We start from the raw sequence: 13,920 nt of genomic DNA, 5'->3' as shown, positions 1-13,920 counted from the left end.
CGGATGAAGTAAAGGTGTCAAGTAGGCTGTCAGGTGAGTTGGTATATGGCTAGGTTTCTATTGGCAGTCGCTTTCCCACATTCTATATCTCGTTAGACCTTCTAACAATGCAGGGAAACAATGTTATGACATATGGACATGTGGGTTCGTTCTTCCGAGTGGGCCGCCACAGTAAAGGGTAGTGCCAGTTGGATGCCAAGTCGTCCTGAGGTGGAAAGTATGTGTTAGTTGCTTCGTTCTAATTGGTCAGGGGCTTACATGTTTGTGGAGGTGGATGCTAAGTAGTCTGTGGGCCCAAAAGTTAAAAAGGCAAGCATAGTAATCACCAAGGTCTTTCGTGATTGTCGATTAGAAGGTGATCAATGATCGTCGCTTGCCCGCATTATGGAATTACGAGAACTTTAAGTATTGTGGGCAAGTGCCAAAGGGCCACATGTCCTAGCGGGCCCAGTAAAGGAAGTAAACATTGCAATCACATCACAGTTAGGTCATGGTTCCATAATATGTCACGATCAAGTTTAGAAGGTGGCACAGTTAGTTGGCCAATGGGACAGTCAAACTGATGAAGACTTTGCAAGGTGTTGGGAAGATAAAAGGTTATTGGCCCACGTGGCTCATCTTGGTTGCAGGACTTTGTTTGACTGCCAACCTTGCTGATTTGTAAGCTAGAAACGAAGGAAAATTGGGTTTTCTCGCGTGATCTGATCTTTCTCATCAATCCCAACCACTCCAAGTTAATGTTGGGTTTTAAACAATGCAATGGACACTCTTCCCACCGTCTAATCATCCGTTTTGAGGATTTTTGGCATTGATTGGCACTGTTTCTATCACTTTAGGGTTTGTTCCAGTCAGGGTTTCCACGATTTTCATGCCTCTGCAAGTGTATCGGAATCAAACCTACTGTTTAGATCATCTTGATTATTCTCTGAGCATTTAATGTTGGTGGTTGTGGAGTAACTTTAGTTAGAGATATCTTAGTTATGCCTAAGCTATAAAGGTAGATTTTGTAATCTTTGTAAGAGTTGATCTTTCTCTGATTCTCTGGTATTGCTTCTATGCATACCACTGTAATTTCTCATGCCTCTGAGCCATTGTAATCCTCTGTCGAGTCTCTTTTAGCCATTAACACACTGTGCAAGATTCCTTTGCCTCTAGTTAATGTTTTTGTCCATATTTTGCAACTTGCATGATTGTATCTACTTTTGACATTTGAATGATATTAAATGAAGACTCTTCCTATAGCATTCTTTTGTTGTCTAATCTACATGTGGTTGTTGAATTGAGCAAGGTTTGAATCTGTATTCTTTGAGGTTATAACTAGTTAACTGTGTATCTATGGGCAAAGATAAGGTCAAACACTCTATTTTGGTGCATCACCCCCTTAGGTCAGAGTAGGTAGATTTGCTTTTATGCATTCCTTCTCCCTTTTCCTCTCCAAGTGTAATTAGGTGCACCCTGATAGTAAAGGAAGTCGGCCTTCTCTGGAGACTCAACCTCATAGTTCAAGTCCCACAGCTTGGAGGTTGTTTCCATGTTTCACAAGGTTGTCCTTAGGTAAAAACTTTGGAAAAGGGTGCAAACTTTTGTGACAACAATTTTTGGCACACCCGATGGGACAAAAATCAAGAAGATTTCAAGTCTACTGGTGTCAAAAAAGAAGAAAATTTCATAATTATGCTGAAGAGATAGTATTGGCTTCAGTATTCAAGCCTTCAAGAGGCTCATTCTTCAAGTGCTTGGCAACTCCAAGCTTCAAATACATCTGGTTTCAGACCTAGTTGTTGTGATTCATGCCCAAAGCCGAAACAAGGGCATCTTCTAGAGGTAAATTCCAGTATCAAGAGCTTTCATTTTCAAATCCTAGAAGAAGAAAGACTAGATTGTCTCTATCACCAGTCAGAAGTACAGAAGAAATACATACCCCTGCAAGGTCAATTTCCACTCCTCCTGTTGTTAGATCTCAACCTAGGTTGCCATCAACTCATATTAATAGACTACTTGCTTACATGGCTAGAGCTCATGCTTTTGCCACCTTTAATGGTGGGAGTCCTCTTTTATTAGCCCAAACACATGACATACCAGTAGCTGCACTTAAAAGCATACCTGAATTTACTAGTGAAACTTCTATCTCTCCCTTAGAATACATTCAAGAGATTGCAAATGTTTGCAATATCCATGGTATTACAGAAGACGATGTGGTCGTTAGACTCCTAGATTCATCTTTAAAAGGGAAAGCCCTACAATGGTATAGGGGCCTATCACATGGTTCTATAACAGATTGGGATGGATAAGGAGCAGGACTATGTAAACACTTTGAGGACAAAAGTGACTATTTGTCACTTTTAGAGCAGTTAACTACTATAAAAAGTACCCATGAATGTATGACTGATTTCAACTACAAATTTCAGAAAACATGGGACAGAATACCTACTTCAATCTACCCCTGGTAATGCCTTCTTGTATTACCTCAGAGCCTTTAACAGTGATATTGCCACTACAATCCAGACCATGGGAGGAGATACCTTACCCGATGCTTATGAAATTCAAATAGCAATAAGGGCAGAAACATATTGATGCTAGGAGGAAAGTTAGCTCCAAGATCTCCTATGCCTTTCATCCCTAATATCCCAAAACACCAACCAGCGATGGCCCCTATTCCCACAACTTCCACACCACAATCCCTTGCTCTAGTCCCTCAACCCTCCACATCTTCAAATGGAATAGATGAAGTCAAGGAGATGATGCAATCTATGATGTTGAACATAAATAAAAGATTGCAAGGCCAAGAGAAGAAGTTGGAAGATAGCTTCTCTGTGGTGCAAAAAGTGAGCAACAAAGTGGTGACTTTGGAAAGGCAACAAGCTCAAGGTAATAAGGCTCCTCAGCTGCAATATTGAACTCTGAATAATGGTAGACCTCCAAATCATAATTATGGGAACATTTCTTTTGATCGGAATAGTCATAATAGTCATGCTTCTATCTCAAATGCAAATAAAAGTAGGGCCATAGTCTCTCAAAACAATGTGGCTCAAGATCAAGATTTTTGTCCCTCTTGCAATTACTCCTATGCCTATTGCATGTGTCAAAAGACTAAATCCTATTTAGCTTTGACAACTCAAGAGCCTGCAGCAGGACAGTCATATAATGAAAGCCGACCCAAAACGCCTCACATATGCAAAGACAAGGTGATTGCTCGTTCATAAATTATCAGGTGGAGGAACATTGTAATGTAAACCAAGACTTCATTGCTCACAACACTAGGACTAAAAGAAGAGCTATTGAAGATGCTACCCCTCCTCCTCCTAATCAAGCTTCAACATCAAATGCAGTACCTCATGTACAAGCAGCAAATGATCAATTCAATGCTCCTCTACAACAAAAACAGAGTAATTCTAGAGGAGATATGAATAGTCTCCAGGTTATTCCAACTCAACCCCCTACACATGTAGTTCCCAAGGCTTCTATCAAAGCACCTAATGCCTCATTTAGTGTGGTAGAGCTAATGAAGAAGACAAATGTGAATATTTCCATGTGGGATGTTGTTGCTACTATACCCATGCAAAAGAGGCTATTGCAGCAAGAATTGGAAAGTATTGAACCAAAGCATTAGCCACCTATCATGGAAAGTGCCACAAGCCTAGTGCAACCATCAAGGGAGGTAAAAACAAGTAAAAAGGTTAGGCCTCCTCCATTTTATGTTTCTCTGATTATAGGGGATAAAACTAGTCCATAATTGCATGATTGATTAAGGGGTTAGTAGTTCAGTGATGCCTAAGTGTGTTGCTGATGTTTTAGAAATGAAATACGAGCCCATTGTTAGGGATGTGTTACAGTTGGATGGTAGTACTGTCAACACTATAGGGATCTTTAGGGATGTTGAAATGGCCTTACATGCATGCCCTGGTTGTACTATAACTCAAGACATATCAGTTGTTGAGGTCAAGCCACACTTTGCTATTTGTCTTTCAAGGGACTTCACTGCACAAATAAGTGGTTACATATCTTCTGACTGGTCATATATGTTTTTTTATAACAAGATATGGAACCAAGGCTTCAATCAGAGCAGAGCCTCTAGCCCTCCATCATATTGAGCCCTACACCCCTAATCTCATCTATATGAATTGCACTATTCTAGAGATGGATGAGAATGACATAGTAGACAAGCTTGCCACTTCTCTAGCAGAGATACCTGATTTTGTCTTAGATGAATGGGCTAATGCATACCAATTTGATCCTATATCAAAAGCCCTTGAGACAGGTCTTGGTACATACTGTGTGTCAAAGAAGGATGCTCATGTCCCTAGCCTTATAAAGACCAGAGAAGATATGAGTGGGATATCGAGTATGTACTTTGATGGATCAAGGAATAAGAATGGATCAGGGGCGAGTGTGATGTTGATTTCTCCTACACAAGGTACTACTTCTCCTTTAGGCTCCAATTCAGTTGTACCAATAATGTGGTCGAGTACAAATCCTTGATCCAAGGTCTTCTACTTGCTCAAAAAAAGGAATCCAAGCATTACGTGTATATGGAGATTGCGAGTTGGTGGTCAATCAGGTGAGAAATCAGGATATCAATAAGAATGGTTTGCTCAAGTCTCATAAACATAGAGTATGGGATTTGCTTGAAAGTTTCAAAGCATTTAATATTCAGAGCATCCCTAGGAAAGAGAATAGACATGCAAACAGACTTGCAGCAGTAGGTGCATCTCATGATGTGCCAAGAAATCTTGAGGAGAAGCAACAAATCAAAATGGTAGTTAGGCCTGCTATTCCTGACAACAACACAAATTGGCAAGTTTTTGAGTCTGATGCACAAATTGTAAGTTTCTTGCAGAATGAAGCAAAATTTTCAGATAGAAACCAATCTAGGTTGCATGACCAATATGGAGACCAAATCATCAATCTCAATTCCAACAAGTTGCCTAAGGGTCCCATTACCTTAGAAAGTGTCTTCAACCCTGATGACCAAGCAAGGGACAAAGGCATGAACTTAGTTGCTGACAAGGATGATTATACACCAATTGCAGTTGCTGATGGAAAGACCTTAAACATGGGGAAGTTATGTTCTGAAATTGAGCAAGAGAATTCCATTCATCTATGTCAAGAATTTAATGACATATTTGCTTGGACATATGATGATTTAAAGGGTTTTGACCCAAGTTTGTTTTAGCATACCATAGACTTAATTGATAGTGTCAAACCAGTAAGACAAAAACAGAGGCCAGTGAATCCTAAACTTGAGCCCTTAATGAGAAAAGAACTATCCAAGTTGATTGAGGCTAATATAATTTTCCCTATCAAGCACTCATCATGGGTAGCAAACCTTGTCCCTGTTAGGAAGAAGAATGGAGAAATTAGATTGGGTGGATTTCAGGGACCTTAACCAATCTTCCCTCAAAGATCACCATCCCCTTCCTTCCGTGGAGCAGATATTGTCCAAGGTCAATGGTTCAGAAAAGTTCTCATTTCTTGATGGATTCTCTAGTTACAATCAAGTACTGGTCAAAGAGTTTGATAGATACAAGACTGCATTCACCACCAAGTGGGGCACCTATGCTTATAGTAAAATGCCTTTTGGGCTAACAAATGTTGGTGCCACATTTCAAAAGGCAATGGAGATGGCCTTCAAAAACATGATTGAAAGGTTTGTATTGGTATACCTTGATGATATCACAATGTATTCAAAAGATATAGCAGATCATCTTAGACAAGTGTTCATAAAGTGTAGAGTTTGAGGTATCCGTTAATCCAAGCAATTGTGTCTTTGCCACCAATCAAGGAAAATTATTAGGACACATTGTATCAAAGGATGATCTGACCATTGATCCAAAAAGAACAAAGGCAATACCTGCTCTCTCCCTTCCTAGTCATAAGAAAGGTCTGCATAGTTTTCTTGGTAGAATAATTTTTGTGAGGAGGTTTATCTCTAATTTAGCTACCATGGTGAAACCCCTTACAGCCATGCTTAAGAAAAATATGGTTTTTTCATGGACCAAGGAAGGGAAGGTAAGTTTTGAAGAGATCAAAGCAGCCATAGCCTCAGCCCCTACTCTTATCAATCTGAATTTTGAGAAGGATTTCATCCTTTATGCCTTAGGTGGTGAATCAAGTATTTCTGTTGTCTTGACTCAAGCACATGATAAGAATGAGGAGCAACCCATTGCCTTCTTTAGTGAAGCACTCAAGGAATATGAAGACAAATACAGTTATGTAGAAAAACAAGCCCTTGCAATCATCAAAGCTTTGAAGAAATTTAGACACCTTCTGTCTCATAATAAGATCCATTTGTTAGTACCCCATGCCAGTGTGGAGGACCTTCTTTTGAGCAAAGATATTAGTGAGAAGAGCGTTGGATGGATCACTAAGGTAATGGAGTATGATGTGGACATTCAGATTACTAAGTTGGTAAGAGGAAAGGGATTGTACAAACAAATGATCTCATCTTGGGAGTCAGACGAGGAAGTTGCCATGATATTGACAGAACAGCAAGAAGCAAGAAATGATAATCCAAAGAATTGGATGGATGAAATGATGACCTTCTTGTCAAGAAATGGATATCCTCAAGGATTGGATAGGACTAAAAAGAGACAGTATAGGTTGCAGTCAATTCCTTATGCCATAGTTGATGGTATCCTTTTCAGGAGGGATTTTGATGGAGCCCTATTGAGATACATTGATACAGACCAAGCTGAAAGAATAATCAAAAAGCTTCATGATGGTCCTGATGGTGGCCACTTTTCAGCAAGGACAACTACAATGAAGATCATGAGAGCTGGTTACTACTAGCCATCCTTGTTCCATGATTGTCATAAGTATGTGAGGAAGTGTGAAAAATGTGCCTTCTTCTCTTGTAAGCAAAGACTTGCAGCTCTTCCTCTTCATCCCATTCGGGTGGACCAGCCTTTTGCTCAATAGGGATTCGATTTCATAGGCCCTATCAATCCTCCTTCTAGCTTTGGTCACAAATGGAATCTAGCTGCTACAGATTACTTCACTAGATGGATAGAGGCAGTTGCATTAAAGGATGCCACAAAATCTTCAATTGTTGTAATTCCTTAATGGAATTGTGACCAGGTTTGGTGCCCCTCCAACCATTATTTCAGATAATGCAAAATCTTTTGTAGGAGCTCAAATTTGTGCATGGGCAGTTGACCATAATATTTACTTGAGCACATCCTCAAACTACTATGCTCAAGGCAATGGATTGGCTGAGTCATCTAACAAAAACCTAATAAGGATTATGAAAAGGACTCTAGAGGATAACCAGAGATGTTGGCATCAAAAGTTGAAGACAACATCGTGGGCTAATAGAATAACACCTAAGAGGGCAATAGGAAATTCAACCTTTGAGTTGGTATATGGCAGGGAAGCAAGGCTTCCAATTTCATTTGAATTCCCATCTCTAGAACTAGCTCATCAATTGGAGCTAATGGAAAGTGATGCCATGACAGTAAGAATGGCAAAGCTGATGGATTTGGAAGAGAAAAGAATACAGGCCGTGCAGACCCTAGAGGCACATTAGTAACAAATAAAAAAGAGCTTTGATAGGAAGGCCAGGGTCAGAATCTTCAGAGAAAGTGATCTGGTATTAAAGTGGAATGCAGACGGGGCAAAACTAGGGAGGCACTCAAAATTTGATGCACTATGGAGCGGTCCCTATGTGGTCATCAGTTGCAGACAGGCCAATGCTTTCCAACTAACCAGGCCTAATGGTGAAATTTTGCCTATTCTAGTTGATGGAATATATCTTAAGTCTTTCTAATAAAAGATGAGTTTCATCTATATAATTAGGTCAGTTTCCTTTCTTGTTTCCTATTTTGCAAGAAGTACACGAGCACATGTGTTTTGCAGAAGTTGCGGAGAGGCAACTTTGGGGTTCCCAGGCATGTTTCTGCAATTTTAGGGTTTTTCTGGGTGGATTCTCACATTCTCTATGACTCTGTAGCCCAATGGATGCATAGGCTACTGGTCTATGCATAGTTGGCTTGCATCCCCCCTGAGTTGCCAAAATTGTTGGCCAAATTTGCCCTCCCACCAAAATTGCCACATTTGGATTCAAATATTAAACGGTCACGCCCAACATTTAATATTAAATAATGCCACTGGAAATACAAAATAAATGGAATTAAAACCTTATACATTTCCATATTCTCCTAAGTTTATTTTTGGGCTCCTGCAAATTTTCGGACCGTCAGATCTTGCATAGATCCACGGAGGGCGCTTTCCCACTTTCTCAAAATGAACAACCTTTAAATAAAGCGGCAAGCACCTCGCTGCCATGTGGCGTGTGGGTCTTGTTTCTTATGGGCCACGAATGAAGTAAAGGTGTCAGGCAGGTTGTCAGGCGAGTTGGTATACGGCTGGGTTTCTATTGCCAGTCGCTTTCCTACATTCTGTATTTTGTCAAACCTTCTGACAATGCGGGGAAACAATGTTATGACATATGGACATGTGGGTCGTTCTTCCGAGTGGGAAGCTTGGGGTAAAGGGTAGTGCCAGTTGGATGTCAGGTCATGCTGAGGTGGAAAGTATGTGTTAGTTGCTTCGTTCTAATTGGTCAGGGGCTTACCTGTTTGCTGAGGTGAATGTTGAGTAGTCCATGCGCCCAAAAGTTAAAAAGGCAAGCGCAGTAATCACTAAGGTCTTTCGTGATCATCAATCAAAAGGTGATCAACGATCGTCACTTGCCTGCATTATGGAATTACAAGGACTTTAAGCATTGCGAGCAAGTGCCAAAGGGCCACGTGTCCCAGCAAGCCCAATAAAGGAAGTAAACACTACAATCACATCGCAATTAGGTCATGGTTCCATAAGCCATCACAATCAAGTTTAGAAGGTGGCGTAGTTAGTTGGCCAATGAGGCAATCAAACTGATGAAGACTTCGCAAGGTGGTAGGAAGATAAAAGGTTATTGGCCCACGTGGCTCATCTTGGTTGCAGGACTTTGTTTGACTACCAACCTTGCTGATTTGTAAACTAGAAACGAAGGAAAATTGGGTTTTCTCGCGTAATCTGATCTTTCTAATCAATCCCAACCACCCCGAGTTAATGTTGGATTTTAACGATGCAATGGACACTCTTCCCACCGTCTGATCATCCGTTTTGAGGAGTTCTGGCATTGATTGGCGCCATTTCTATTACTTCAGGATTTGTTCCAGTCAGGGTTTCCATGATTTTCATGCCTCTGCAAGTGTTCCAAATCAAATATACTGTTTAGATCATCTTGATTATTCTCTAAGCATTTAATGGTGGTGGTTGTGAAGTAACTTTAGTTAGAGATATCACAATTATGCCTAAGCTATAAAGGTAGACTTTGTAATCTTTGTAAGGGTTAATCTTCTCTACTTCTCTGGTATTGCTTCTATGCATACTACTGTAATTTCTCATGCCTCTAAGCCATTGTAATCCTCTGTCGAGTCTCTTTTAGCTATTAACACACTATGCAAGATTTCTTTGCCTTTGGTTAAAAATTTTTGTCCATATTCTGCAACTTGCATGATTGTATCTACTTTTGACATTTGAATGATATTAAGTGAAGACTCTTCCTATAGCATTCTTTTGTTGTCTAATCTACATGTGGTTGTTGAATTGAGCAAGGTTTGAATCTGTATTCTTTGAGGTTATAACTAGTTAACTGTGTATCTATGGGAAGAGATAAGGTCAAACACTCTATTTTGGTGCATCACCCCCTTAGGTCAAAGTAGGTAGATTTGCTTTCATGCATTCCTTCTCCTTTTTCCTCTCCAAGTGTAATTAGGTGCACCCTGATAGTAAAGGAAGTCGGCCTTCTCTGGAAACTCAACCTCACAGTTCAAGTCCCACAGCTTGGAGGTTGTTTCCATATTTCACAAAGTTGCCCTTAGGTAAAAACTTTGGACAAGGGTGCAAACTTTTGTGACAACATTTACTATTCAAATAATCATTTAAATTGCTTGTTTTAGTCATATATGTAGATGATTAACTCATAGAATGATGCAAGACAAAGTTGCCAAAAGAATTTGATATGAAGAATATCAGCTTAATGCACCACTTTCTAGGTCAAGAAGTATGGCAAAATCCAGATTAAGTTTTTCTTAAACAAGAAAAGTATGTAATTGGAAATTTTAAGACATTTCATATGATGGATTGCCACCCCATGGCTTCTCCTATGGTAGCAAATCTTTAGTCATTTGCTGATGATTCCGATTTGATTGATCCATCTGTGTACCAAAAAATGATAGGTTCCCTTGTGTACCTAGTAAAGACAAGGCCTAACATTTGTTTTGTGTAGAACAAATTCAGTCAATACTGTTATGTTTAAACGAAACAATCGTGAATTAACGATGGAAATAGAAACTATCTAAGATGACCATTAAAGAAACATTATAATATTCTAATAAATACATGGTGCAACACAAGCTTTCACTGGCTTGCTACAAAGCATGTCCTACAATGATTGAAGCGCCCAATGTACTTTGAACAGAAATATGTTGGTGATGAAGACTTGTTGTTATATGGCTTTTCACATTCTAATTAATCAAGTGGTGCTAGTGATAAGAAGAGTACTTTGGGATGTTACTTCAATTTAGATTCCAATATGGAGTAATGTCCCATTTTAAGTTTTCCCCATTTTTGCCTTATGAATATATTCCACAGTGACAATAATGTTTGCATAATTAATTATAAATATTAATTTAACTTCAAACTTAAAATCTTGATAGCTATAAACTTTGAATTTAAAAAGTAATGCAAATTTGAAAATATAAAGCTTATATCCAGTTGTAAGCTTTCTTTCAATCTGCAGCTTGCTTGTATCATAGTCTTGAAATGTTTTCTAAATTTCGTCTGAAGTAAGGAACTTGAGTTTTCATCCACTAACTTGGCAAAGGAAACTAAGGGTTTTCATCACTAAACCTCTGATCTTTGAGGGGTTTTGTCAACTACTTGCTGAACCATGTTTCACATACCACAGGGGTTGAAAATCAGATAACAATTATATTCCTCATATTGGTGCTTAATTCTTCTTGTTTGGTGTTATGCCACTGCACTTTTGATTAAACTAAACTCAATGATGTGTGTGTGTGCGCACGTGTGTGTTAACAGAATATTTGACAGCCAGTTTTACTACTTGTCCAACCATCTGGCTCCATAACTGACTGGCAAAGCTGACAACTAAAACTTTACTACCGTGATTTCTATAACAACCAAAGTTGTAAAAAAATGCTCTAAATAAACAATATTTCATAATCAATCCTAGCATATAGGGATCAGGTACCACTTCATCAGAGACAAGGTTCACAATGGAGCAGTGGCTCTGTAGTACATTCCAACTGTCACCAAGTCGCCGATACCTTGACTAAGCCTCCTACAAAAGGATATTTCAAGATGTTCAAAGAAAAGCTTAACATCAAGAAGAACACTTTCCTTAATAAGAGAGAGAGTTAGAATATGCAGTGTATCACAATCAGTCTTCTACAAGAACAGCAGGTCCAATTAGGGCACAGCAGTTGGTCTTCTACAAAGGCAACAATTACCGAAAACTAAAGTTCAAGTCTAATTTTTTGGCGCTAGCTTTATATAGATGAGGAAAATATCGTCTCTCATCTCTACTTTATTTGCTGAGTTTTTTTAAGTCCTGTTTTATGTTAAACTGTGAGTTAAACTCAGATTCCAACAGAAGCTTAACTCTCATGGAGTGCACAATTTAATCCTTCATAGTACATACAGTTCTCTGGTTGAAGTGTGAAATCTACTTCTCTTAAGCACGAAGTCCAAACTTCTCAAATCTATAAGAGAAACAGATCTCTGGTTGAAGTATAAGATTAAGTTCTGTTAACCGCAAAGTTCAAACTTCTCAGATTTATAAGAGAAAGGGTCGAGGTCCAAATTTATTTTAAGTCTTAGTCTAACGGCTAGCAGTTCATTTTAGTTTCTGTAGCAGATTTTTATGTTCAGAATTAAAGAAAAGTAGTGACAGGTATTTAGAGTCATCCAGCAAGTTCCGTCTGTTGTTTTCTACTGTATGCATTTATAGATTCTTGCATCTAGTATTTATGGTCGTAGTGATAAGTTTTAGTTTCTGATCTTTTGTTGTTTTCTGTACAGCAATTATATTACAGTGCAAAATCTGTTCACAATGATATAGAGAATTAATAATAGTTATGATGTCTATTGATGGTTACCCAAAAATGAGAGTTAACCAAATAAGCTCAAGTGGTAATGCACAAGGCTCTCAGAGCAGATCCCCAGGTTCAAATTCCCAAGAGACATTGATAAAGTGCTGGAATCAAAAACAATACAAGATCCAACCTGTTGGGTATGATATTACAGGCAAAATGGGTGCAAGCCCTTGGTGACTTAGACGAGATGCACCTTGTTTGTGGAAAATAAAAGCCCGGCCATTAAAAAGGGTTTGGCAAGGCATCATAAAGGAAACAAAAAGGAAAAATGAGGCATACGATGTTTAAATTAAGAGTTCAGGTGGTAAAGCATTTTAGAATAAGTAAAAAGAAAATTGCATTTCTGTTGGTTATGCGTCATTAAGCATTGAATAGCTATCGATAACAACTGTCGAGAGTCTCAGTTCGTTAGGATTAGAACCAGTTTGTTTTAAAAAAGTTCACAATTGGAGCTATAAATATGTGATTTGTCTATGAATAAAAATGAAGTCTTTGTGTTTTTGCTAATGTTATATTTATAAAATAAGCATCCGACTTCACAGCCAAGTATGGGGGACACACGTACAAGAGACATGATAAAAGTGTTGGAGTTGAGTAAATTACCAGATGCAACTCGTTGATTGCGACGCAACTCAGAGTCTTGGAAACCAGAGCTCAAATTCACTTTAAAAAAAGGAAATTTACGAACGAAAGGGGAAAAGTTAAAAAAAAGGCACAGACTGTTGTTTAAGATGATCCAGGATTTACCATATCTTTGTAGAAAAGACTAAAAGAACGTTTAATGGGGTGAGCAAGAGCTAAGCAAACGCGCCGCAGATTCAAATTCCCGTGACATAAAATGCAACAAGGAGGAAAATACAATATCCACCTAGTTGGTTGAAGACACCGCACAAGAAGAATTCGCCAAATTGAAAATAGAAAATAAAGCGGACAAGTAATAAGAAAAGACGAGATCACTCCTTAAACACCGTGCAAACACGCATACAATAAATTCGAGAAAAAAAAACACACCTTTGAAGAAGCTCTGGGCGATCGAGCAAAGCGGATCCGATATAAATTGGATAACTCCGATCGCCCAAATCCACATTAACCACTTCCATTTCTTTCTGCGAAGCGGATGGCCGGGCTTCTTCCGCTACTTGCGCAGCCTTTGCTCTAACAATCCTCAAACTTCTCGAATTTCTTTCCAAATGTAGCCATTTGTTAACGTTCGAAACCCTTGATCCAGCAGGGGGCGATGCCAAACAAGTATTATTAGGCTTGTTGATGACGGAAAGCTTCGAATTATAATTTGAATGGGAAGTAAATTGAAGAGGTGCTGAGAAGGAAGCGGCCGCCATTGTCCTTGCTAATAAGCTTTAGATTGTTATGAGCTTCAGAGAGTAATTGATCCTTAACCTGAGCAGACAGTGATATGGGAGAAGAGTCACGAGTACTGCGTGCGTTTTTGGCTTTTATTTTTTTATTTCACGATTTGTTTGGTAGGGAGAGCGGGCAATCATTCACCTACTCCACCCACTGGCGAGCCTCATGGCTGTCGCAGTCTCTACTATTCTATACAATTTAGCTGCCATTTGCAGTGGGGTCACTTGGGGTCACTTGGCTCGTTTAAGGCAGATTTTAAATTCTTGATTCTCAGATTAGGATCTTTTTCAAAGGTTCAAGTGTACTTTTAAATTATTTGGTTTTGTTTGAACATGGTTTACTTGTGGTGGTGGTGATAAGGGGAAGATGTGATTTTTAACCAGAGACGCAATGT

At 39.1% G+C, this 13,920-nt stretch overlaps 1 protein-coding gene across 1 annotated transcript in view; it reads right to left on the bottom strand.

Moving 5' to 3' along the window:
* Positions 1–13,589, bottom strand: part of LOC149556643 (3-dehydroquinate synthase) — a 55,560-nt gene extending 41,971 nt beyond the window's left edge. The window contains exon 1 of the mRNA XM_089831060.1: positions 13,173–13,589. Coding sequence (XP_089687186.1) covers positions 13,173–13,501 — 329 coding nt within the window. The 5' untranslated portion in view covers positions 13,502–13,589. The remainder of the gene's footprint in view (positions 1–13,172) is intronic.
* Between the last annotated feature and the right edge of the window lie 331 nt (positions 13,590–13,920).

Source organism: Cupressus sempervirens, chromosome 5 (genome assembly GCF_028749045.1).
Source record: "Cupressus sempervirens isolate cs-2001-9-10 chromosome 5, ASM2874904v1, whole genome shotgun sequence".
Classification (NCBI taxonomy): Eukaryota; Viridiplantae; Streptophyta; class Pinopsida; order Cupressales; family Cupressaceae; genus Cupressus; species Cupressus sempervirens.
This window is presented reverse-complemented; position numbering and strand designations above follow the sequence as displayed.